Source organism: Xenopus laevis, chromosome 3L (genome assembly GCF_017654675.1).
Source record: "Xenopus laevis strain J_2021 chromosome 3L, Xenopus_laevis_v10.1, whole genome shotgun sequence".
NCBI lineage: Eukaryota > Metazoa > Chordata > Amphibia > Anura > Pipidae > Xenopus > Xenopus laevis.
In genome coordinates, this window is record NC_054375.1 from 103,506,789 (window position 1) to 103,531,503 (window position 24,715).

At 33.8% G+C, this 24,715-nt stretch overlaps 1 protein-coding gene across 2 annotated transcripts in view; it reads left to right on the top strand.

Annotated features, from left to right (window-relative positions):
• The window catches only part of lrrc49.L (leucine rich repeat containing 49 L homeolog), a 54,775-nt gene that overhangs the window by 25,659 nt on the left and 4,401 nt on the right, over nt 1–24,715 (top strand). For both annotated transcript variants that reach the window (XM_018253011.2, XM_018253012.2), the window contains 5 exons: nt 2,245–2,328; nt 13,604–13,770; nt 16,188–16,425; nt 17,205–17,390; nt 23,291–23,400. In XM_018253011.2, the coding sequence (XP_018108500.1) occupies nt 2,245–2,328; nt 13,604–13,770; nt 16,188–16,425; nt 17,205–17,390; nt 23,291–23,400 (785 nt within the window). The remainder of the gene's footprint in view (nt 1–2,244; nt 2,329–13,603; nt 13,771–16,187; nt 16,426–17,204; nt 17,391–23,290; nt 23,401–24,715) is intronic.

Genomic DNA, 24,715 nt, shown 5'->3' on the forward strand with positions numbered 1-24,715 from the left:
GTATCCGTAATAAATCCATTAAAGAATTAATGATTTTTTTATTTCATGTTTAAACAGTTACTATATTATAAATGGACCTATTCTAAGAAACAAACTATATTGACTGTGACACTTACATTTTATTATTGTTGTTGTTAATGTGTCATTGCTTATGTTTCATTTCGGGCCTACTATTTATCGTTCATTCCCTCTTCCATATTGCTTCCTGGTTGCTATGGTAATAAAATGAAAAATAAACCCTCAAATAGATTCACGTACAATTGCTCAGAGTGCATCACTTCTGATGACTTTTGCAATATACAGTACTTACAGTAGAACTCCTATTTTACATTTTTCAGGGTACCAGAAAAAATGGTGTAAAATCTGTGAAATGTATTGCATATTAGTAGGATGTCAAAAAAAAAAGTGTAAAACAAGGAAAATCTTAGGGGCAGATTTATTGAATATTAAATTCGAATTTTCTATTTTTTTTGTGCCAAAATTCACACATTCGAATTGTAATCGCCCAATTCAAAAGTAAATTAGAATTATTCTAATTCGAATATTTGCCACCTAAAACCTGCCAAGTTAATTTACAAGTCAATGGCAGAGCTCCATTGAACCAGTTAATTGTTAATGTTAATTGACTTCCTGATATTCAAGTTTTTTTTCTTTTTTTTTGGAGGGGAAACTCAAATTGAAGTCGATTTGAATTTTCGGGTCGGTACTATTCGATCAAATATTAGATATTTTTCTTAAATAACCTCCCATTTGAGTTGTGAGTATATTCGAATTTATTAGAGTAAAAAATAATTTCAAACAAATTCAAAATTCGACCTTTGATAAATCTGCCCATTAAAATCAGGTTATGTAAAATTGAGGTCTCACCATATTTATTGTTTTTATAGTTTTCAAGATATTAGCAGTTTTTTCCTCTGCTGACATAATGAATCTTTTACTTTCTATTCAGCTTTCCAGATCTTCCACAATCAATAGAAATTTATATTAGAAAAGTAAAGTCTGAAGATGTTTTGCTGCTCAGAAATTTAAGTTAGTGAACAAAGAGGTCATTTATCATTCCTCTAGCCAGTTCTAAGCAGAGAAACAGCACAATATGGGCAAAATTTAATGCTGACTGACAGCAGATGAAATATATTTTGAATACTAAGTTGGTTCTATATAATTTTGTTTTATAGCATTTATGAACACCTGTAGGTTGTTTTTTTGTTTTTTTTTTAAAATATCGAAATATTCATCAGTTATTCAATACTGAGGTAGCTAGACAGGATATTTTCTTTAGTACATTAAAAATGTATTGATTTAGCTGGTGCATTCTTATATATACACTTATATATACTTGTATATTTGCAAGCTAAACCACCTTAGTTAAAGGCTGTCTACACTGAATCTCTGTATTAAATTCCTGCTCAAAACCAAATGTTGGAGTAGGTTTCTTAGCAATTGCATCAATAAAGACACAATTAGTGCATGGTAATTCAGTTTATGAGCAAATGCTCAGCTATTAACAGGATATCAGTTGGCAGGAAGAACAAACACAGTCAACTAGTCTGCTGGCAGAATTTAAAATAAAAAAGTTCTAGTGATATTTATTTCTTTATTAATTGAAAAGTGTTTTTTGGCTAGTAAGATGTACATTTATTTACAATCACATTCTAAAACATCAACTTTAACGGGGTTGTTCAACTTTGAGATAGCTTTTAGTATGATGTAGAGAGTGAGATTCTGAGACAATTTGCCATTGGTTTTAATTTTTTATTATTTGTGGTTTTTGAACTATTTAGCTTTTTATTCAGCTTAGATCTGTTATAACAAAAATTGACCAAGTTAGGTTGGTTTACAGAGCAAACAATTAGTGATTTGGTTAATAAATGGGGTATGTTTAGGGCATATTCACAAACAAATCTTTATAAGGTTAGCTTTCCCAGCAATCATAGAAAAGAGGGTTAATGTTCAGCTGTAGGTGTGTTTTGATTCATAACTGTTTTTAGTGAGTGTCATGGCATTTTATCAAATTACAAAATGTATTAAAGTGGCTTTATACCCTATTTTTCAACATTCGTTTAATGAAGGACTTTTGCAGTAATAATTTGTGATTAGTCTAATATTTGATGTGTAGGAAGGGAAAACAGATTTACAGATATTTCCAAATGAAGAAACGATGCTGTCTTGCCCACAAATTTGCCCACTTTTTTATGCAAACTATTCATGAATATCTAAACTCCAAAATGTTGCACACACTTTTAGGAAGAAGAAAGACGCACTGCATCTCTTCTGGCAAGAAAAGAGGATGAGAGGAAGCGTGAAAGTCATAAGCAAGCGTTACTAAAGGTAAATTTGGTTGTTTTAATGTGTATTAAAACATGAACAATTCATTCAACAGGGACAGCCTACCCATACATCTAAATCAGGTTGAAACTTGTCAATAGTTTGTGTGCTGCTGCCTTTATCAATGTTTTGACTTAGTTTGCACCCATAACATTTATTAAAGGGATCCTGTCATCGGAAAACATGTTTTTTTCAAAATGAATCAGTCAATAGTGCTGCTCCAGCAGAATTCTGCACTGAAATCCATTTCTCAAAAGAGCAAACAGATTTTTTTATATTCAATTTTGAAATATGACATGGGGCTAGACATTTTGTCAATTTCCCAGCTGCCCCAGGTCATGTGACTTGAGCCTGCACTTCAGGAGAGAAATGCTTTCTGGCAGGCTGCTGTTTTTCCTTCTCAATGTAGCTGAATGTGTCTCAGTGGGACATGGGTTTTAACTATTGAGTGCTGTTCTTAGATCTACCAAGCAGCTGTTAACTTGTGTTAGGGAGCTGTTATCTGGTTACCTTCCCATTGTTCTTTTGTTTGGCTGCTGTGGGGGGGGGAAGGGAGGGGTTGATATCACTCCAACTTTCAGTACAGCAGTAAAGAGTGATTGAAGTTTATCAAAGCACAAGTCACATGACTTGGGGCAGCTGGGAAACTGACAATATGTCTAGCCCCATGTCAGATTTCAAAATTGAATATAAAAAAATCTGTTTGCTCTTTTGAGAAATGGATTTCAGTGCAGAATTCTGCTGGAGCAACACTATTAACTGATTCATTATAAAAAAAAAAAATTTTCCCATGACAGTATCCCTTTAACATAAATGTCTTTATAAAAAGACTCTTGCCAAGTCGGACAGTACCCACAGTGATATTTCCAGACCGGACAGTGACTGACAATCAACTTTCAATTTACTATTATTACTATTACAGAATATATTTTTACGGTCATCCAGCAGGGCAATGGAAAACACTTATTTTACAGATATATATAACAGAATATGCTATGTTCATTGAAAAAATGAAACTGGGTAAATATAGGCTGCGCAGCATAAAACATGTTTTCAATATAGTTAGACACAAATGTAATCTATAAAGACTGGAGTGAATGGATCTCTTACATAATAACCAGAACACGACTTCCTGCTTTGCAGCTCTCTAACCTGTTACCAGTCAGTATCCAATCAGTGACTTGAAAGAGGGGCCATATGGAACATAACTGTTTAGTTAGTTTGCTTTTGAATCAGACCTGTGTGTTAAGGGTCAAAGCAAACTAACTGAACAATTATGTCCCATGTCACTGATTAAGAGGTTAGAGATAAAGGAAAAAAAGTGTTCTAGCTATTACAGTAGAACCCCTGTTTTACATTTTTCAGGAGACCATGAAAAATTATGTAAAATCCAGGAAAATGTAAAATCAGGGAAATGTGTTAAAGTAACTTTTTCTTCAAGTACTGAAAGGATATTATCACAGGAGTCCGTTTTACTTTGAGATACAATATTTACCGTGTAAGTAAAAAAGGTTAAAGATTGCAGCGTTAATGTTACACCATGGGAGGCATGTGTAAAGTTTTTCTGTCAGTCACATATACAACCTAAAGCAATAAGTGATTGGTGCAGGACTGTATAAGGGGCAGACTTATTGTCATTGACTATTTACAGGCAGAACCATGGCAAAGTAAACATTTGGCTAGTATTTTTAACCTCTCAATTTCACAAACAATAACAAAACTGACTCAACTTAGTCTAAATATATTATTTTGCATTTCTGAATACTTATATTTGCTATTCTGCTTCATTGAAGCAACTGAATAAAAAAATAATTCAGGGAAATTTAATGTTAATTAACATTTTTAATTACATTTTAAAGTTATCTGTATATGTAATTTCAATCAGTGTTTTTCTGTTCCTTCCTGCCCATGTGATTCTGACAGAATTCAGGACCATATCTCCCAGTTTTTTGCGTGCTTTTTCACACATCTGTTAACGAGCTGGCTCCTACCACATTGTTTTAATAGTCAGAACCAACAATGCAGAGGATAGCAAAGGTCAGACAAATATTTAAATAGTAATTACATTTAGAAATATCTTTATGAAAGCAGTTATCAGAATAATGCAGAAACATAGAACATTTGTGGATAGGCATATACTCACATCACTAATGGTCAGTATGCATCCCTGCAGGGAAAGCAAGGAGAACAAACAGCTTACATAGAGGCGCTCCCAGCTTTAAGGCTTTATCCGACCTAGTGGCACCTCCATAGTCCCTGGTTCTACACACATAGTTCCCTACTTCTGGGCAATGATTCACCTGGGAATCTAATCCCAGCCTATGCTGCTCAGACTAAATAGCTGCCACCTAGTGGCCAAGTTAAAGAACTCCAGGGTTCATAATTTTGTCCCAAGAAACAGGAAACTTCCCTTCTATAGTTAAGGACCCCATTAGCTGTCCAAATATTAATTAGACCATAATAGCTGGCCAAACATTAGGAGACTATTCTGTTCAAGGGGAAGCTAAATTACCAGTCCCCTACACTTATATATCTGGTAATACACCATTGTGGACAAATCCATATTTTAAATATTTTTATAGGTTGGGCTCTAGATACTGGATCACAAAGGGAAGTTCTGACAGAATGGGACTTAGTGGGATGGAGCCATAGATTGTCACTTCCTAGTTATGCCCCTTTAGAAGTATTTTGAGATAATCAACTGTCTTTTTTGCAGGCCGAGCTCAATTTGGCCGAGATATAGAAACAAGTATACTGTATGCTGAATATGAGAAAATACTTATGGAATCCACTCCCAAAAAAAGATTTTTCAGCTATATAAATCATTAATCAAATTTCACACATCAGCATTACAAGATCGCTACCAAAATTGTGCTAGACGTGGACACCTGGGAGGTTTCTATTAACCATTTATATAGGTGATTAATTTTTCTTAGTGATAAATTAATTAGAGTAAAATGTATACAACAGTATTATTATTCACCCCAATCGATTGCTAAGATGTATCTGTCCAGGTGTAATGCTTGCCCCAGGGGTAGCGCATGTAATGCAAATTTTTTCCATTTATTCAGTAATTCTGTAATTGAGTTAAATTCATGATTTATTGGAGAGGGGCAGTTAAGTATATTTCCGAATTTAAGAAAATTCCAGTTAGACTTGCTCCAGAGATTTGTTTATTAAGGCAGTAGATTCTGATATCCCCCCAAAAAAATAGAAGATGCTTATTTAAAACTTTTTTATTTCATGCTTGTAAGAATCTGGTATTACACTAGATGCGAGCATCACCCCTGGACTACAGTGGTTGACATTATTATATAAGGCCGACCGGGAAAATTCATGCCAATATAGAAAGATTGGTTAAATAGTTGATTTATGGGACATACAAGGCTAACTGGCTTGTTTAATTTTGGGATCGACTATAGTAGTAAACAATACTCCTTGATTGGCATTCCGCTTTACTATGTGAGGTTTTTAGAAACTTTTAAATAATGCAGTAGAATGTAATACAGTGTGAAATGATATGTTGTGATGTTGCACAATTCATTATGAGTAAATACTGTTTATTGCGTTAAATAATTTTAAAAAAAAGATGATGAGGAAGGAGGGGGAATGTGAGGAGTGCAGTGACATCTAGACTACACAGCAGACTTGGTTCCAGCTGACTCTTTGATCTGTGATGTGTTGGTGTTTACATTGCAGCACACAATGTGTAAGATCAGAGAACCACTGGACGCTAAAGTGATTAAAAATTAAGGCCTCACTTGATAAACATTGGAGTGTGCAAAGCAATTGGAAACTGTACCGGTGTTTCGTTTTCCCTTCTTTCACGATTTCCCATACTAACACCCCTTGTCCCTAAAGTTAAATATCTGCTCTGTAATTATGGCTGTCATCAAAATATGATGATGTTTTGAAATAAATGTTCAATGAACTTCTCTATAAAAATGTTTAAATAAAAGAAATGATTTAAAAATAAATTAAAGTCAAACTTAAAGTTGCTTTTAAATGCATACATTATAATCTCTTACTCTGCTAGGGGTAAAGTCACCATCAGTTCTTGGGAAAAGGAATTACTTTTCCATCCTTCACTCTCAAATCAGAATTATGTAAATATTTATAAGTCACTTTCAGATCTATTTGCCATAACAATGAAGTAGTCACGTTCAGAGGCACCTAATGACAATATATACATGAACTATTGACTCTTCTGTGGATGTAAAAAATATTTACATCAACTCAAAATACACTGTTAAACAAAGTCACCTTAATAAAAATAATGCTGTTCTTCTTATGACATATGACAAAAGTTACAATACAAAAGCAATCAAATACAGCAAGAATGTTAGTGCTTGTCTCTCTTGCTGCCTTTTAATATTTTCTACCTTGCATTAATGCATTCATAGTGATATGCACTTTCTCATCATAGCAGATTAGGTTAAAAAGGGAATGCATTTGTCAGTCATTCTAAACAAGATAACTGAGAGTAATTCTGTCCAGCTGGCCCACAGTCCAAAATAGTTTTTTTCCACAGGCTGTTAGCAAGCCAAAGCTAGCCATACACATACACTTTTTTTCTACTTGTATGGTGACCCTACTATCATCACAGATATTTATGTACTATAGATATCAGTTCTTCAGGATGGTTTCAAATTTTAATCTTCTGATGCACCACTGGCCAGTACATGTCAGCAAAAGTGGCACTGAAGTTTAGGGTTAGGGGCCGCAGCTCCTTTTCACTTCCAGCTGTTTGGCCGAACAAGCAGAATAATAGGAAGGAAGCCATACAGTGTATGACAGTTGAGTTGGATACCATTCTTGAAAGGCCTGCAATATGCTGCTTAATAAATATACTTGTCAATATATTCCACTTGTAAGCAAGGAACGTCGTTGCAAAGCAAAACCTGTTTGGTTCAATAGAAGCGTTGGTGTGGAGGTGGGTAAGAAAAGACGTGCTTTTAAGGCTTTCAAGTTAGCTGGGACAGCCAAATCATTTATAAGGTACAAGGAGGCCAATAAATCATGCAAACAAGCTATAAGGCAAGCTAAAATTGATATAGAAAAGGATATTGCAGCAAGCAGTAAAAAAAAATTTTCTTTAAATATGTTAATAGTAAAAAAATGAAGCAGGAAGGGGTGGGACCCATACTATCAGAGGGGGGTAAGCTGGTTGATGAAAACAAAATAAAAGCGCAGATTCTGAACTCATATTTTTCATCTGTCTACACAAATGAGGAACCAGTAAGTGAAGGTTTCCTTCTTAATAGTCCCAATTCTAGTAATACAACTAATGATGCATGGTTCACACATGAGCAAATTCAAAAGATACTAGAACATGTTAAGATTAACAAAGGTTCGGGGCCAGATGGTATTCATCCCAGGGTACTTAGCGAGCTTAGCTCTGTGGTTGCCAAACCTCTTTACTTAATTTTTCAGGATTCATTGAGATCTGGCATAGTGCCGAGAGACTGGCGAATTGCTAATGTGGTGCCTCTATTAAAAAAAGGATCCCGTTCTCAGCCTCAAAACTATAGGCCAGTTAGTCTGACGTCAGTGGTAAGAAAGCTTTTCGAAGGGTTAATAAAGGATAAGATACTGGACTTCATAGCAATTCATAATACTATGAGTTTGTGCCAGCATGGTTTTATGCGTAATAGATCTTGCCAGACTAACTTAATTTCTTTTTATGAGAAGTAAAGACCTCGATTCTGGGATGGCAGTGGATGTGATTTACTTAGACTTTGCTAAAGCATTTGATACAGTGCCACACAAAAGGTTACTGGTTAAATTAAAGGACAAGGAAAGTCTAAAATAGAATAATGCTAGAAATGCTGTATTTTGTATACTAAACATAAACATGAACTTACTGCACCACAAAGCCTAATCAAACAAATAATTTATGCTTTCAAAGTTGGCCACAGGGGGCTGTCATCTTGTAACTTTGGTAAACATCTTTGCCTGACTATGACCCTGCACATGCTCAGTGTGGTCTGGGCTGCTTAGGGATCGTCATAAACAAAGCTGCTTGAATTCTGCATGGCTGGTAAGTAAGGCGGGGGCTCCCCCTGCTGTTCAAAGTATGATTGTTTCCCTGCTCAGCCGTTAAGGACCATCTGACAATTCCTATCCACAGCAGTAAATGAAGGGAGAATTTCACTGCATACAGTCAGGTTTCTTATAAAAATGGTACACATTTTTTAATTAAAGGATATTGGAGATAGGTTTCTTTTTCATTAAAGAAAGTAAAAATGGGATTTTATTTTTTTGCTTTAACTTGTCCTTTAAGGAATGTTGGCCTGGAACATAGTATTTGTACCTGGATAGAGAACTGGCTAAAAGATAGACTACAAAATTAAACATTGAATTGTTTGTGGTAAATTGAACATTTTATAATTGGACCAGTGTTGTTAGTGGAGTACCGCAGGGCTCTGTACTAGGTCCCTTGCTTTTCAACTGGTTTATTAATGACCTGGAGGTGGGCATTGAAAGTACTGTTTCTATTTTTGCAGATGATACTAAATTGTGCAGAACTATAGGTCCCATGCAGGATGCTGCCACTTTGCAGAGTGATTTGTCTAAGTTGGAAAACTGGGCAGCAAACTGGAAAATGAGCTTTAATATTGATAAATGCAAGGTTATGCACTTTGGCAAAAATTATATAAATGCAAGTTATACACTAAATGGCAGTGTGTTGGGAGTTTCCTTAAATGAGAAGGATCTAGGGGTTTTTGTAGATTGGCTAATTCTGGGCAGTGTAATTCTGTGGCTACTAAAGCAAATAAAGTTCTGTCTTGCATGAAAAAGGGCATTAACTCAAGGGAGGAAAACATAATTATGCTTCTTTATAGGTCCCTGGTGAGGCCTCATCTGGAGTATGCAGTGCAGTTTTGGACTCCAGTCCTTAAGAGGGATATAAATGAGCTGGAGAGAGTGCAGAGACGTGCAACTAAATTGGTTAGAGGGATGAAAGACTTAAATTATGAGGGTAGACTGTCAAGGTTGGGGTTTTTTTCTCTGGAAAAAAGGTGCTTGCGAGGGGACATGATTACACTTTACAAGTACATTAGAGGACATTATAGACAAATAGCAGGGGACCTTTTTACCCATAGAGTGGATCACCGTACCAGAGGCCACCCCTTTAGACTAGAAGAAAAGAACTTTCATTTGAAGCAACGTAGGTGGTTCTTCACAGTCAGGACCGTGAGGTTGTGGAATGCACTGCCGGGTGATGTTGTGATGGCTGATTCAGTTAATGCCTTTAAGAATGGCTTGGATGTTTTTTTGGACAGACATAATATCAAAGCTATTGTGATACTAAGTTGTATAGTTAGTATAGGTATGGGTATATAGAATTTATGTAAAAGTAGGGAGGGGTGTATGTATGGATGCTGGGTTTTCATTTGGAGGGGTTGAACTTGATGGACTTTGTCTTTTTTCAACCCAATTTAACTATGTAACTATGTAACACTGATGTGACATAGTATCTATGTGCTTGGAGCAAAAAGAAAGGTGTTTTAGTTAGTAGAGTTTGTCAGCTGGTCAATGGGAGAAACAAATAGGAATAATCTTTTGTCCATTGTAATATAATGATTACTGCTCAAAAATTTGAAGCACAAGATACAGAATGGAGTAGAGATCACCTGTAAAAAACTGTTAATAACAGGGTTTGTAAAACTTTTTCTCAGAATTGAGTTTGAATGAAAAATGCACCATTACTGTTCCCTATTATAGAGGACATTTTACTTTAGGAAGGGTACCAATGATCCATTTAATAAACAGAATGGGTACATAAGTTTGGGTGAATATTCATCAAGTTATAGCATCTGGAAACCTGTTTCTTATATAACGACAGATAAAATGACAGTCTAAAATGTTCTAATAGTAGTCTTGTGCCAAACTTTATATATAATGTGACTCACTTAACTGTAATAAATGTTTCTCAAGGCCCATATGGTAAGAGCAGCAATTTTAACCGACAGAAGCCCTGTAAAAAGAAAAAAAAATTAAGAAAAATATTCCCATTTTGTATTGTTATTACTACGGTTCTATTTTATAACTTAGCTCATCCACTTTTTTAAGAAGGAGCCAGAATGCATGAAAGTTCTTTTGTCAGAGTGTATGTTTAATGTGGCTATTATTGCCCAGTATTAACATAGTATTAAGACCTTGTTCTTTGTCTAGTGCACTTGCACAGGACTGACAGGAGTTTGGATCGCTACTGATTTCAATGAGTAGCATTGTTCAGCTGAGAAATTTAGCTCTGCCAACTGGCTATGCTTGAACTGATTTCAGTGAATTGAAAAAAAGCAATTAAATAAATTAAATATACTCTGTGGTAAATTAAATGTTTAGTTTGAAATATCTTGAACTGGAGTCCTAGACAGTTAAGTATGAATTCTACACAATGTGCTATTGAATTTACTGTAAGACCTCACTGTAAGTGAGACCCACTGAAGGATTATGTGATAAAATATATATGAATTACTTTAATTGCTTGAGCTTACCATGACAGTGAATTGTGAGTTCAGTTGTTCCGAAACCTTTCAGAAACCATTTGATTTTATTATCCTGCCATTAATAAATACTTTGACCTGTAGAAATCAAATAAATACCCAATATAAATGTTCTGAAAATATGTGTAATGTTGTTAGTATTACAAAGTAAAGCCACACATATTTATCCTAAATAAATTGGTTGCATGCTTTAATAATTTGGGTCACATTTCTGCAAACTTTTGCAGCAGATACTTTTAATTGTATTGTATTGTAAAACAAGGGAAATGTACACAGCACACAGAACTACCATATCCACACTAGAATGTGTAGACTATTTACAACTAGGGCTTATAGTATGGTTCATGCATGTATGTATATGGACAAGCAGCAGGTGCCACGTTGCTTGCTTTCAGATGCTTCATACCAACAGCTGCACCCTTAGTACTGATACGGTTATGCCTGTATAAAATTCCTTAGGCAAGGCAAGCAGAATGGTAAAATGAATGTATAAATGCAGAGGAAAACACATTACTGTACCTACTTTTTTGCTACTTACTTTTACCTATCTATTTTAAACTCCAAGAACCAAGATGCCTTGTGAGGGTATGCTTGAACTGTAACAAAGTGAAAAAAGAGGAAAGACGACCCTCTCTTTAATGTCCCTTCAATTCTCTGTAGAGAAAAAGACACCTCTAAAAATCTCAATTAACTTATCTAACAAAAGCAATTTTTGGGGGGTTATTAAATAAAATCCAATTTTTTTAATAAAGAAAGCTCAGCCAAACTCTCATCCACGATTTTACCTTATTTACCATTTAAATAATTCTAAGTCGGGTCGGAAAAAAACTCAATAAAATCAAGTGAAAACTCGAATCGTACAAATTTTTCTGACTTTTCTCACAAATTGCTCAACTTTTTTGTGTTATTGCCCAAAAGCCCCTCAACGATATCTTCAAACTGGGATATGGACATCTGCTTTTGACTTATACATGAGTTCGACAGGTTTGAGATGCCAGGTTTTCAAATTCGGCTTTTTTTCAGCATCGGGGTATAATAAATCTCAAAGAAAAAATTTCCCACAAAAAAATTTGAGTTTTTGCCCTGAAAAGCCTGACTAGAAAAAAAATCTTATTTTAGTAAATATCCCTCTTAGTGTTATCACACTAATATTTACTGATTGCACCCCACAGTCTCATTAAAGTAACAAGTGCTGCAGGTATATATAAAAAAAGGAGAAAAAGAGAATTTTCTTTTTAAATTCTCCAAATCAGATGACTTAAAAGGAAAGGAGAATAAAAGCTAAAATTAAGAGCTAAAATTAATAAAAAATAGTCTCTCAATGTCTCTTCAATTTACTTCTCTGAAAAAAAAGTAAATATTAAAACCTTCCAGAAAACAAGCAGCCTTCAGGCATAAAGGGCCTGTCCTGTGATCAACTGCAGAGCAGGAGCTAATACAGTTAACCATGCACCTTAACACATAATGGGCCAGATTCAATTCAGTGAGAAAAAGTTATGGTTTATCATGTGAAAACTCATGGACGAGATTCAATTCTAGGAGAAAAAACTTTTCGCAAAATTCAGTTCCAGTTTTTTCAGATAGACTTCAATAGAGTTTTCACGTAATAAACAGTGAGATAAGTTTCTGTGAACTGAATCACATCTCAAATTAAATCTCGTTCCATGACATTTCAAGTGACCTTTTTCTCACTGAATTGAATCTGGCCCATAGCCTGAAAAACATCTGCACCAACTTGGTCATATTACTAGATATTGCTTGCTTCATATATTCTATTGCTATCCACACAGTATGCCAATTGTCCACTATACCAATTGAATTCACTACACTCTTTGTTCACATAGCAAATAGGTAGCAAATACAGTTTTTGGCAGCAGCATTTGCCTGCAGTTGGACATTGCTATTCATTTGTAATAATTAATGTGTGTATATTTTATTTTTATTCTGCTAGTTTTATATGCAGCACTGTACATTTTTACAGTGCAGAAATTCTACAGACAGGGGGAACTAACCCTGCAATAAGTAAATATACACAGTAACAAAGAATGAGTGCCACATGTTTAAAAACCATGTCCCATAGAGCCAGAGTGTAAGTGGTTCCACTCAAAAATAAATGGAAAGCCAATACCTTGTCTGCTACAAACGGGTGAATCCCAAACTTTATTCCATGGTGCTCACAACACTTCTATGTTCAAACTTTTCGGGACCGCATGGCCCTTCCTCAGTGACTTGTGGTTCCACTCAGGAAATACCTCTAGCCCTATCCCAGTGTCACACGCTAGCACCAGGAGAATGGACAGAGAACTTCACATTCTATTACCTTTAAGTCCCAGGGAGTGTGACCTGAGTCCAGCTCTGTTTATTATCTGAATAATCAGTAGATGAGTAAACCGTATCCTTGACTATAGAAGAAACTAGTTTGAGCCTGCTCTTCTTGTATTCATTTCTCAATTGTGACAGTACCAAATAATCAAGCAAGAAAACAACACTTTAAAAAAAATGGTTGTGTTTAAATATTTATTTTTATTTAATAGGCATATATACTGTACTATTTTAATTATTCAGAGATTATTCCCTTCAAGGGGAAGTAGCTTACAATACAGAAAGTATTTCATGAACTGTTTTGTGATGTCTAACAGATCCCCATGCTCGAAACTGCTGTGCTATGAAGTAGAACAGAATTCCTTGATTGCCATACTTAAGTTGATCTGTTTTATCTAACTATGCTAAAAGCAGTAACCTGACTTGTTTTTGCTGCTTTTATTTAGGAGAAAAAACGAATCGCTATTTGCAATGCTGCACGCCAATGGGATATTCAGCAAAACAGAGTTACGCCTGCTACATTAGATCAGGAAAATGGAGACTGTGTTAGCTCTTATAATAAACCATGCAAGTTGAATGGGTCTACTGCTTTTGAACTTACAGAGGAACAAAGGTACTTGTAACATCATTTGAAAAGAGGATAGTTCACATTGAATTGTACCTGCCTTGGTAATATGGGACACCTATACTAGCAGGGCTGTATAAATGAAAATGCACAAGTGGTGCATACTTGCAAATTTAGACACACTGCTTATTATAGTTACATAATAGATAACAGCCAGCTATCAGTCTTTTGTACAGATGTAACCTCCTGCTGAAATTCTTGTTCTCCCTCTCGTTGTACATATGGTATATAAAGTGTGACAAAAATATATGGGTTTTATAGGATTCATTTACAGTAGAGGCTTTAACGACACCTTAAATACAGGCAATGCATTTTGTTGGCAGATCCCAAAGTGTGAGCCATTAAAATCCATATGCATTATTTATATTAGAGAAATGTCTTTGTTGGAGATAACAGTGCTGTAAAGGCAACATGTGTTATGTGGATTTTTGAAGCAAACAAAAACATGCTTTATTTGTAAATAAGCTGGAGAAAAATAATTATTTGTAACATGTTGCTATGTTTAAATCTAGTGCGATGTCTTGTCGGGCCATATTTTGATATGTACAGGTGTGGGATATGTTAAATTAAAAAAAATACCAAAAACTATTTCCCTTTTTTATATAATAATAATAAAACAACTTGATACTTTCTACTTGATACCAACAAAGTTACACGTCATCCTTTTTGGAGGCAGAACTATCTTATTGGGGTTATTTAATGTTTAAATTATTTTTGAATAAATTAAAGATGTGGAGATCCAAATTATGGAAATATCTCTTATCTGGAGAACCTCGGGTCCTGAGCATTCTGGATAGAAAGTTCCCTAGTATTCTATGTTTTGCCTTACAGTCTGAAGGCTTGCTTTAGTACTACTCTGAGTTTCTAATTTACAGAAGTCAGTCAAAAGCAGTTGTGTTTTGGTATATGTTAAAGAATGTTTACATCACATTCATCATTATCATTATGACAAATAGACGTTCTTAAATAATCTGAAAACCAAGGGTTACAGCATAAACTTGAAATGAGATTATACTCTGCATTATGAAAAGTGTAACCTTCCCCCATATCTTTAAGTGTTTACAGTCATACATTTTGTTTGAGAAGTAGAATTAGTGACATATTCTGGCATATTTTCCAGCAGTTAAAGGATTAATACATTAATACATTATATCATATATCGGATTTAGAATCATTACCTCAGAGGGTAAGCATTTACATTTTACCCTAATGCAGCAGAGTACTTTATGGAATGTATCATGGGACCTGTTAATTTTGGCAGAAAAAATTGTGGAATAATATCTGTGTGTGTATGTGTATGTGTGTATATATATATATATATATATATATATATATATATATATATATATATATATATATATATATATATATATATATATATATATATATATATATATATATATATATATATATATATATATATAGAAAAAATTGTGGAATAATATCTGTGTGTGTATGTGTATGTGTATATATATATATATGTATATGTATCTATATATATATATATATATATATATATATATTGTATATGTATCGTTTTTGCATCTGAATGTGTGTGTATATATATATATATATATATATATATATATATATATATATATATATATATATTGTATATGTATCGTTTTTGCATCTGAATGTGTGTGTATATATATATATATATATATATATATATATGTGTGTGTGTGTGTGTGTATATATATATATATATATATATATATATATATATATATATATGTGTGTGTGTATATATATATATATATATATAAATATATATATATATATATATATATATATATATATATATATATATGTATGTATATATATATATATATATATATATATATATATATATATATATATATATATATATATATATATGTATGTATGGTTTAGAAAAGGGTATTATTATTAGTAGTAACAGTAAGAACTTAAGGTGGCCATACACATTTCTATAATATACATATGAATTTTGATATGTGTATGTTGGCCCGCTGATCCCAGTCAATGTAGTACAACACATAGTTGGTTTTGGGCATTGGCTAAATTTGAAAATGTTATCTGTTGATGTGCTTGGTGCAGATGAGGAAGTGAAGAGGAACCACAGCTCCTTCTGTTGGTCCAATAGTTTGAGATCTGTACTTGAACAATCAATATAAAACAAATGCGGTCATACGATGTGTATATTCTCCATCCATTTGTCCAGCGTGCCTTTAAACATTGGGCAATGCCACATTTTCATATGTTAAAATAAGGAAATCAGCCTTATAGTTATAAAATCATGTGGTACATCATTCTTTACTGGAGCATTATTCAGAAATCTAATCACATTATCTTTTTATGAACACAATACACACTTTATTATATTTCAAAACTCTCTAAAGGCCTTTTATTACATTTTTCAGGTCACTGGATACTGTACTGTACAGCGCTGTGCAAGGACTTTCAGTAATAGATTCCCATCTTGTTGAAGTGGAGGGAGATGTCCTTTTTCTGTATGGATCTGGTTCTCTGGATTCTTTAGACAGGCCTTGGAGTGTTCAGACAGCTGGATCAGTCAGCACCATCTCTTTTACCTTCATAAATTTTGATGAAATTGTACAGGTTTTACCCAAATTTAGACTGAAGTTTCCCAATATTTCGGTAAGAAAAAATCTAGTGTGTATTAAGTTGTAATTTTTTGTAGCAGTGGCAAGTGGGAGCAAATAAAATGTGCATGTAAGACTGGTTCAGTTGCCGACAGTTGAATCATCCAATAATACATGGTGTTGCTATGTACTAGAGTGCTGCAGACATATATTATTATTATTAATATTTGTTCAGGGCATAAGGAGGTTTTTTAGAGAAAAAGACAATTATGGTTGACAAGACAAGCAATCTGAACAGAGCCAGTAACACATTTTTGAGGAAATTTTTCAACAGCCCTAACATCTTTTTAATATATTATGAAACTACAGGTATGGGATCTGTTATCCTGAAACCTGTTATCCAGAAAGCTCTGAATTACAGAATGAACATTTCCCATAGATTCCATTATAATCAAATAATCCAGATTTTTTAAAATGATTTCCTTTTTCTCTGTAATAATAAAACAGTACCTTGTACTTGATCCAAACTAAGATATAATTAATCCTTATTGGAAGCAAAACCAGCCTGTTGGTTGTATTTAATATCTACATGATTTTCTAGTACACTTAAGGTATGAAGATCCAAATTATGGAAAGATCCATTATCTGGAAAACCCCAGGACCCTCACATTCTGGATAACAGGTCCCATACCTGTATTACATTTTCCTTATTTTAATCCTGAATATTAGAAATGTTTAATTTTAGCATTTAGTCCCAGTTGCTCTATTTGCTGTTTAAAAGATAAGTATAATAAAATGAGATGTTTATTTTCGTTTTGTTGTTCTTCTTTACAGCACCTTAAGTTTAAAGAAACCAACCTTTTCACACTTCATCAGTTTGATGCCTTGGCACAACTTCGGAAATTAGATCAATTAACCGTGGATTCTCAGGGAAACCCCGTTGTTAACTTTACACTGTGGAAGTATTATGTTCTTTTCAGGCTTAACAGTTTCGGCATACAAAAGATTAATGACTTTGAGGTGAGTAGAATAATGCAATACTGATTAGTCACCATTGTGCTGATAAATATCTAAACCAGCTTCTAGTCTACTTTTAAATTCATGTGCATATTATCTTGGGCTTGCAAACTTTCACTGCTTGGACTAAGATTATGGAGGTCTTCTTAGTACAAAGATGTATATTTATGCCCCTACAAATGGCTTTAAAGAGTAATAACTTAGCAAAAATTATTAAATGTGTGTGTGTGTGTGTATATACTGTATGTAGTATACACACTTTCCTTCACAATCCAAGATGGGTTCTTGGTCAAATGTGGTATGTAGATTTCAATATGGATCAGCACTCCAAAAGCTTTTATCAAGAATTTCTTTATTCAAACATCACTCTTGTGTCCAATATATATATATATATATATATATATATATATATATATATATATATATATATATATATATATATAATTCCATTGCCATTTTTTTGCTTCCTCATTTTAGCTGTTTTTGCTGGGTGCATTGCCCGGTATTGTTTCTTGTCTGCTTAGCTCTGTTCCAACCTGAACTTCATTAAAATTAAAAGAATAATAGTAATAGAAGGCAGTAGGAATGCTGACGGGCACAGTCATAACAGCTGCTGTAAAAACAGCTCTATTTTGGGTGGTCAGGGAAGCAATTCATTTTTGTTTTTGCTGACTGATCCTTCCCCTCCCCCATCTGGCTGATTATTTTTTTTATTTTTTATTTTTTTGCTGGGGATAAGACTGCTAAGTGTTGTTTTTAAGGTTAACTAAAAAAAGAAAATAGCAACAATTTTATTTATAGTTTATAGCACAGTTTTTTTTTTTGGTCATTAGTTAGGCCTGTGATGTACTGTACCTTAGGCTGAACAGGAAACATGCAAGGAAAATGTAGGCATGCATATAATATAATAAATATGAACATTATTCATTGAATACCTATTAAAGGAAACTATATAACTCTTGTCTTAAAGCTAAAGTCTTTTAAAATGCAGTTAAATTCAGCTTAAAATAAGCAATGAATTCCCCCTCCCCTGCCTTAATTTTTCTAAATGCATGACTAATAATATACACTGCAGCTAAACTGAGAAACAACAGAAGAAATCAGTCCAGCATTCCTTTAAAGGTAACAACAGACATGGACCCTTTGTCACTCACGGGAAATCACATTCCCCGCGGGAGACAAAGAGCAGAAAATAATTGTGGAATCTTCATGTCTAATCACATAATTGCCCAAAAATGTCTCTTTCTGCAATATGCAGTACAACTGTTTTAGACACTAAGAGGCCTGTTTATTAAACCTCGTAAATTTCTGCTCACATTTTTAAAGGGGGAAAAAATTTAAAAATTCTTTTTGAGATTTATTAAACCCCGAAGCTGCTTAAATTCCAAAAATACTCCAGCTAAACTTTGTTGAAGTCAATGGCAGATGTTCTTTTTACAATTTGAAGGTGTTTCTTTACATCGTGATCTGTGCTGGTTTTCGTACAAGTATCCGAAAGAGTTGGGGTTAACGGGTGACAACTCAAGAAAGTTGTATGTTTCAAGCGTCAGATTCGAAAAAAAAATAAATAAAATGATTTTAATTGTCAATATTGTTGAGACTTCTCATTTTAGGGTGCTTTGTAGCCTTAGGGGAGTATGATTTCCTATGGGTGAAAAAGCACCCTATCTGGCAATACTCATTATTTATATTATCTATTGAAACAAAACACTACATCTGAGTGGATGTTTCATAAAGCACACATAGGGTTGTATTTAAATATATATATATATATACAGGTATAGGATCTGTTATTCGGGAAGTTCCTAACTACAGGAAGGCCGTCTCCTATAGACGCCGTTTTAATAAAATAATTAAACATTTTAAAAAATCCTTTTTCTCTGTAATAATAAAATCATACCTTGTGCGTAATCCCAAAGATATGATTAATCCTTAATGGAGGCAAAACAATCATATTGGGTTTATTTAAAGTTTATTTTTTAGTAGATTACGGGGCATATTTATTAAGGGTCGAATTTCCAATTGAATAAACTTCAAATTCAAAAAGACCAACCAAAATTAAGTCAAAGTTTTTTTTTTTGGTCGAGTAGGTCTGTTGTCGATCGAATAGGTCCGTATTCGGCCGAATTCGAATCGATCGAATCTAAGGAATAGCGCATTGGATCGAATTCGATTCAAAGTTTTTCCCAAAAAAACCTTAGATTTTTCAAAGTCCACCAATTGACTCCAAGTGGGTTCTAGGAGGTCCCCCATAGGCTAAAACAGCAATTTGGCAGGTTTTAGATGGCAAATGGTCAAAGTCGAATTTTGATATTTATTCAAATTGAATTTGGACTATTCCCTAGTCGAAGTACACAAAAAATAGCTTGAAATTCGAATTTTTTTCATTCGAAAATACACCTTGACCTTTGATAAATCTGCCCATAAAAGTATTGAGATCCAAAGTACAGAAAGAGCCCTTATCTGAAAACCCCCAGATCCCAAGCATTCTGGATAATAGGTCCCATACCTGTATATATTTTAATATTTAATTTGTGAGCTCTTTAGCTTCACTTTTTTCTGTCAACAAACAACTCATTCTCTGAGTCACTGATAGATTTTACCTGGTCTACCTTACATGCCCCAGCAGTATGGTCATAGTCACACAAACTGCCCAACCATATCTGGGAATGTAAGACTATCTTTAGTGTTTCCTACAATAACTCAAGATTTATTAGTAGAGTGAAGGATGAAACACTTCAAGAATATAAACGTTTTCCCAAATGTTAAGCATTTAGGTAGATGCACTATGCTTTTTGTGTTTGTGTGGCTTTTGCACGTGGAATGGTTATCTGGTTAAATATGGGGCATCATCTCAAAAGGTGTGTTTTTAAAGGGGACCCGTCACCCAAAAAAATTATTCAAAATCCTATTTGTCAAGCAAAATTAAATTTAATTACACTATATAAATTATCTGAATCTTGTTTCCTTCAGTCTGGAAATTCATAATTAAAGCAAGCAGGCAGCAGCCATTTTGTGGACACTGTTATTAAGGCAAGCCTTGCAGCATCTCAGAATCTTGTTTGTTCACCAGTATGGGGGACTTGATATCCATCCCCATGTACTGGTTACACAATTAAATGGTAAAGAGAGAGGGGGAATGTGGGGGGAGCACTGATATTTAGGAAGTGCTGAATGGAAAGTGAAAGTAATTGTCTGCCCAGGGCATAGAGGAGTGGCAGACAATATTTGATTGACAGCTGAGATGTTTAAACGAGCTTACAACAGCTATGAATGCTTTAATAAAAAATAGTAATTGAACGTCATGTTTAATTTGAAAAGGACTTTTATTATTCAGCTTTTTGTGTCTGGGTGAATGGTTCACTTTAAATTTATGTAAAAAAATGTCTCCTGTGGAATGAATTTCACAAGTAAATGCTTTACACTGTCACCTTAGTTTGTCAAATTATCCTAAGATCCCTGTTAGTAACTTATTGTAAATCACTATGTAACATGTCTTTGCTATATAAATAAAATATTATTATTATGATAAAATTACAAATATTTTGTGATGTAAGGAGTTAAGTACAGCACCCCAGTGAAACAAATATCTCTAAATATCAGAAAGTACCCCTACACACACACACCTATTAAAAACTGAGTATTCAACTACAGTGTGAATAGAGAATGAGTTAATAAAATATTGTGAAAAATAGTGCCTCGTCTAATTCCAAAATAATAAACCACTTATTTTTATATAGTGCTGCACTGCTACCCAGCAGTAAAATAAGTGATACAGTAATCTGAGAATTTGTTTTAAATGTGCGGTATGATTGCAATGTCTATACTTTGACAATCCACAAAGCTAGATACATAGGATTGTGATTACTGTAGACAGGAAGTGCTACCAAGTATTGTTTCACACTTGTCATGCTTTACAGAGACATATGCTTTTAGAATAGAAATACAATTGAAATAAATGATCATCCATATATTCATAACCCGTTTAAGCTTTGTTTCAGATGATCAATTACAAGTTCTTTCTGTTCATGTACAAATAGAAAGATTTTAGAGCAGTTGTCACAAAAAAAAAACATATTACATTCATGATTATTAACACATCATTATATTGCATATGTAATAGAAAACAGCTTACATCTCCTTTTGTATGAGGCATTAAATGTGCAAACATTTATCATCTTTCAAGACTGTTTTGTTAGGTACAGGCACAATTAAAGTCTTTGTTTATGAAAATCCTTTGAATCACCGTCACTCATTAAAAGTACAAATCAAAGACATTGGCCCAAAACAGATTTTTATTCCTCCTACAGATTTTACAGCAATATGCTTTCCTTGGGGACTAAAAAAACAACAGCTATGAGCTTTAAATGTTTTCCTTCTGCTGAAGTGCTAATGCTAATGTTGTTTGGTCCATTTCTACAAAAAGATGACATTCTCTAATCCATGTTATTAAAAAAAAGTGTATACATATTAAGTAATGTACGTCTTCCTGCCAAGAGGTTTGTCATATAGCAATGCAGTAGAAACAGATAATAGCAACATCAATATTGATTTTAAAGCTAGGTTAAATGCTATTTGCTGTCTTATATATGCCTTGAAATATGGCAAAGGGACTAGAACTAGGGATGTAGCGAACCGCCGATAATGTGTTCGCGAACACCGGCAAAAAATGCGAACAGTTCGCGAACAGTTCGCGAACTTCGAACATCCGAAAATCGTTCGATTCGAACGATCGAAGGATTTTAATCGTTCGATCGAACGATTTTCGTTCGAATCGAACGAAAATCGTTCGATTTTAGCGATCGATTGGTCGAATGGTCGAACGATTTTGAACAAGTTCGCCACCGAACAGTCCGCGACATCCCTACATCCCGACATCCCTAACTAGAACAACCATGTTTTTTTATTTTTTGCCCAACTCCAAAAACAGTGTGTGTGTGTTTATGTTGTTCTCACTGTGAAACAAAACACCTTTGCCTAAAGTCTGGGGGGCCTCCAATCTGCTTATGTCAACTACCCTACCATTAAAAATTCTGCTGAATCCATAGCATTATCTTTTTTGTTTTAATTTTGCCCCAAGTCAGGAAATTCTGACCAGTCAGGTACATTATTTTAATTAATATTTAGTTGCAATATTTTGGGGGATCCTGGTGACACAGTGTTACATAGGTAGCCGATGTAGTGCAGTCACAAAGTGACATGCTTTTTTTTTAATCTTGATTTTTCTTTCTACAATGATTTGTAGAAAGTGGTGTCCTTCAAAATAAAGGATTTCTGTACAATATTTATGAATTATTTTTTTTTGTAGTATTATGATTAACAAGCTCTTGCATTTCTGGGAAAAGCTTTGTCAAAACGTTATTCAAACATCGGTGTCTTTTCACCACAGAGTAGACTATGTTCTGTAGTAGCCCTAAGGAAAAACCAATGGCTTTGGGCCAAAAGTAATGAAAAGTTGTACCGAAATGAATAATCTCCAGATCTGCAATATATTTAGATCATTTCTTTTCTTGAACAATCCATGTACTTTTAATGAAATAAAAGAGCTTTGTTTAAGATTTAGGGTGTTACTTATCAAAGGTCGAATTTTAGAGCTATGTGAGCTTGTTTTAAAACTCAGAAGAACGCAACCGGTTTCTAATTTAAGAAAAAACTAATAATAAATATTGTCCTTACTACTTCTACAGTTTTTTTTTAGCATCACTTTTCACATATTCTAACACGTAAACAAAAAGGCTTAATTACCTGTTTACCCTGCTTACCATCTTACTGATTAATCTGGTATATAGGTTTTTAGGTTAAGCACTGCGTAACTTGTTGGCACTATACAAATAAATGATGATGATGATGAGTTGTTTTTTTTTTAACGTGTATGAAAAAGCACTAAAATATTGTTTTGACAGGTAACCCAAAATGATATTGTCATGTCTGAGAAGCTCTTTGGAATTCTTGCCTACGTAGCATCTTCCGAATTGCCTCAATATAGGATATTTACCCTGCTTGGGGAATCCAGGTAAATACTTAAAAAAAAAAAAAAACTTTTGTAAAATATTTTACCTTAGTAATGAAAATAGAATTGTTCTATGTATTCTCAAATAACATTGAGTAGTGTATATTTTAAGCAGATAGTTTTGATGTCATTGCTGGATTTAGTTATTTAGTTGTGAGTTATTCATATATTACTAGTACAAATCAGGAAGGTTTGCAGGAGACCTCTAAGCCCTTACAGTTGAATTGGAGCTAGACATGGGTCATTGGTAGCAGGCAATTAAACCTAAACAGTTTCCTTTAGGGAGACATATATTTTAAAAACTATGTACCGTCTACACCTATGGTTTCCGCATAAGTAAGGTAAGAATCTTTGACTGTTCAAAAGACTCCTCTTTCTTTGAAAAAAGTTCATATACAATATAAACAGGTGCCTGACAAGGAAGGTCAATGGTGTAAGCATGAGTTAACCTTATAATGGGCTGCTTGGATGTATTGACATTTCAGTAATTTCAAGTGCTAGTCACTGGATGAGAACATGTTTGGTTCTCATGGATTCATGATTTTATGTTTAAAATAAATGGGCAAGTAATTTTTACAGTATGCCTTGCTGGTTCGATCCTTTAGGTATCTGCATTTTACAGTTAATCATCTTTGTTAGTAAATGATGCTGAAAACTGTAGAAATGAGCTCGCACTCCTGATTTTATTCCATGAATTAAAACAACCTCATCCTAACACGCTACTCTTAATCTTTGTTAGTAAATTATGCTGCCTATTATTTTACGTGCAGATGCTAAAGGACACCACTTTTACCACTAACTGCAACTTCTGCATACAAGCATCCTTTTTATTATCCCAGAATCATTTTCTCCTCAATATTTTTGCATTTTTTTTGCCATTGTTAGAAATAATATTTTATATTTTTAACTTTACTATGTTTTAGCCCAGTGCTGTCCAAATTATTTTGTAGAGAGACATTTTCTGCATATTTGAGGGCTGGAGATATTAATTTTACAATTTCAATATAGCTATCCTGATGTTGTATACACATTGGTATAATCTGGAATAAATGAATATCTGTTTTGTCATTTAAACAAACTTCTTTTCTATTAGAAATGTGCTGCTTATTTGTATTGACTTTTTTTTGACCATTTGTTGGCTACTTTATTTCTCCAAGGACTGGGATTTTTCATCCAGTTTTTTTGTATGAGTCATGTCTGATTGGCTTTTGAAAACAGTTTAATGTGGGTTTTAAAATAAATCATATCAAAATCCTGCTAAATAATTTCCTTCACATTCAAGCATATTTTAATTCTTCTAAATTGTACAGATTAAAGC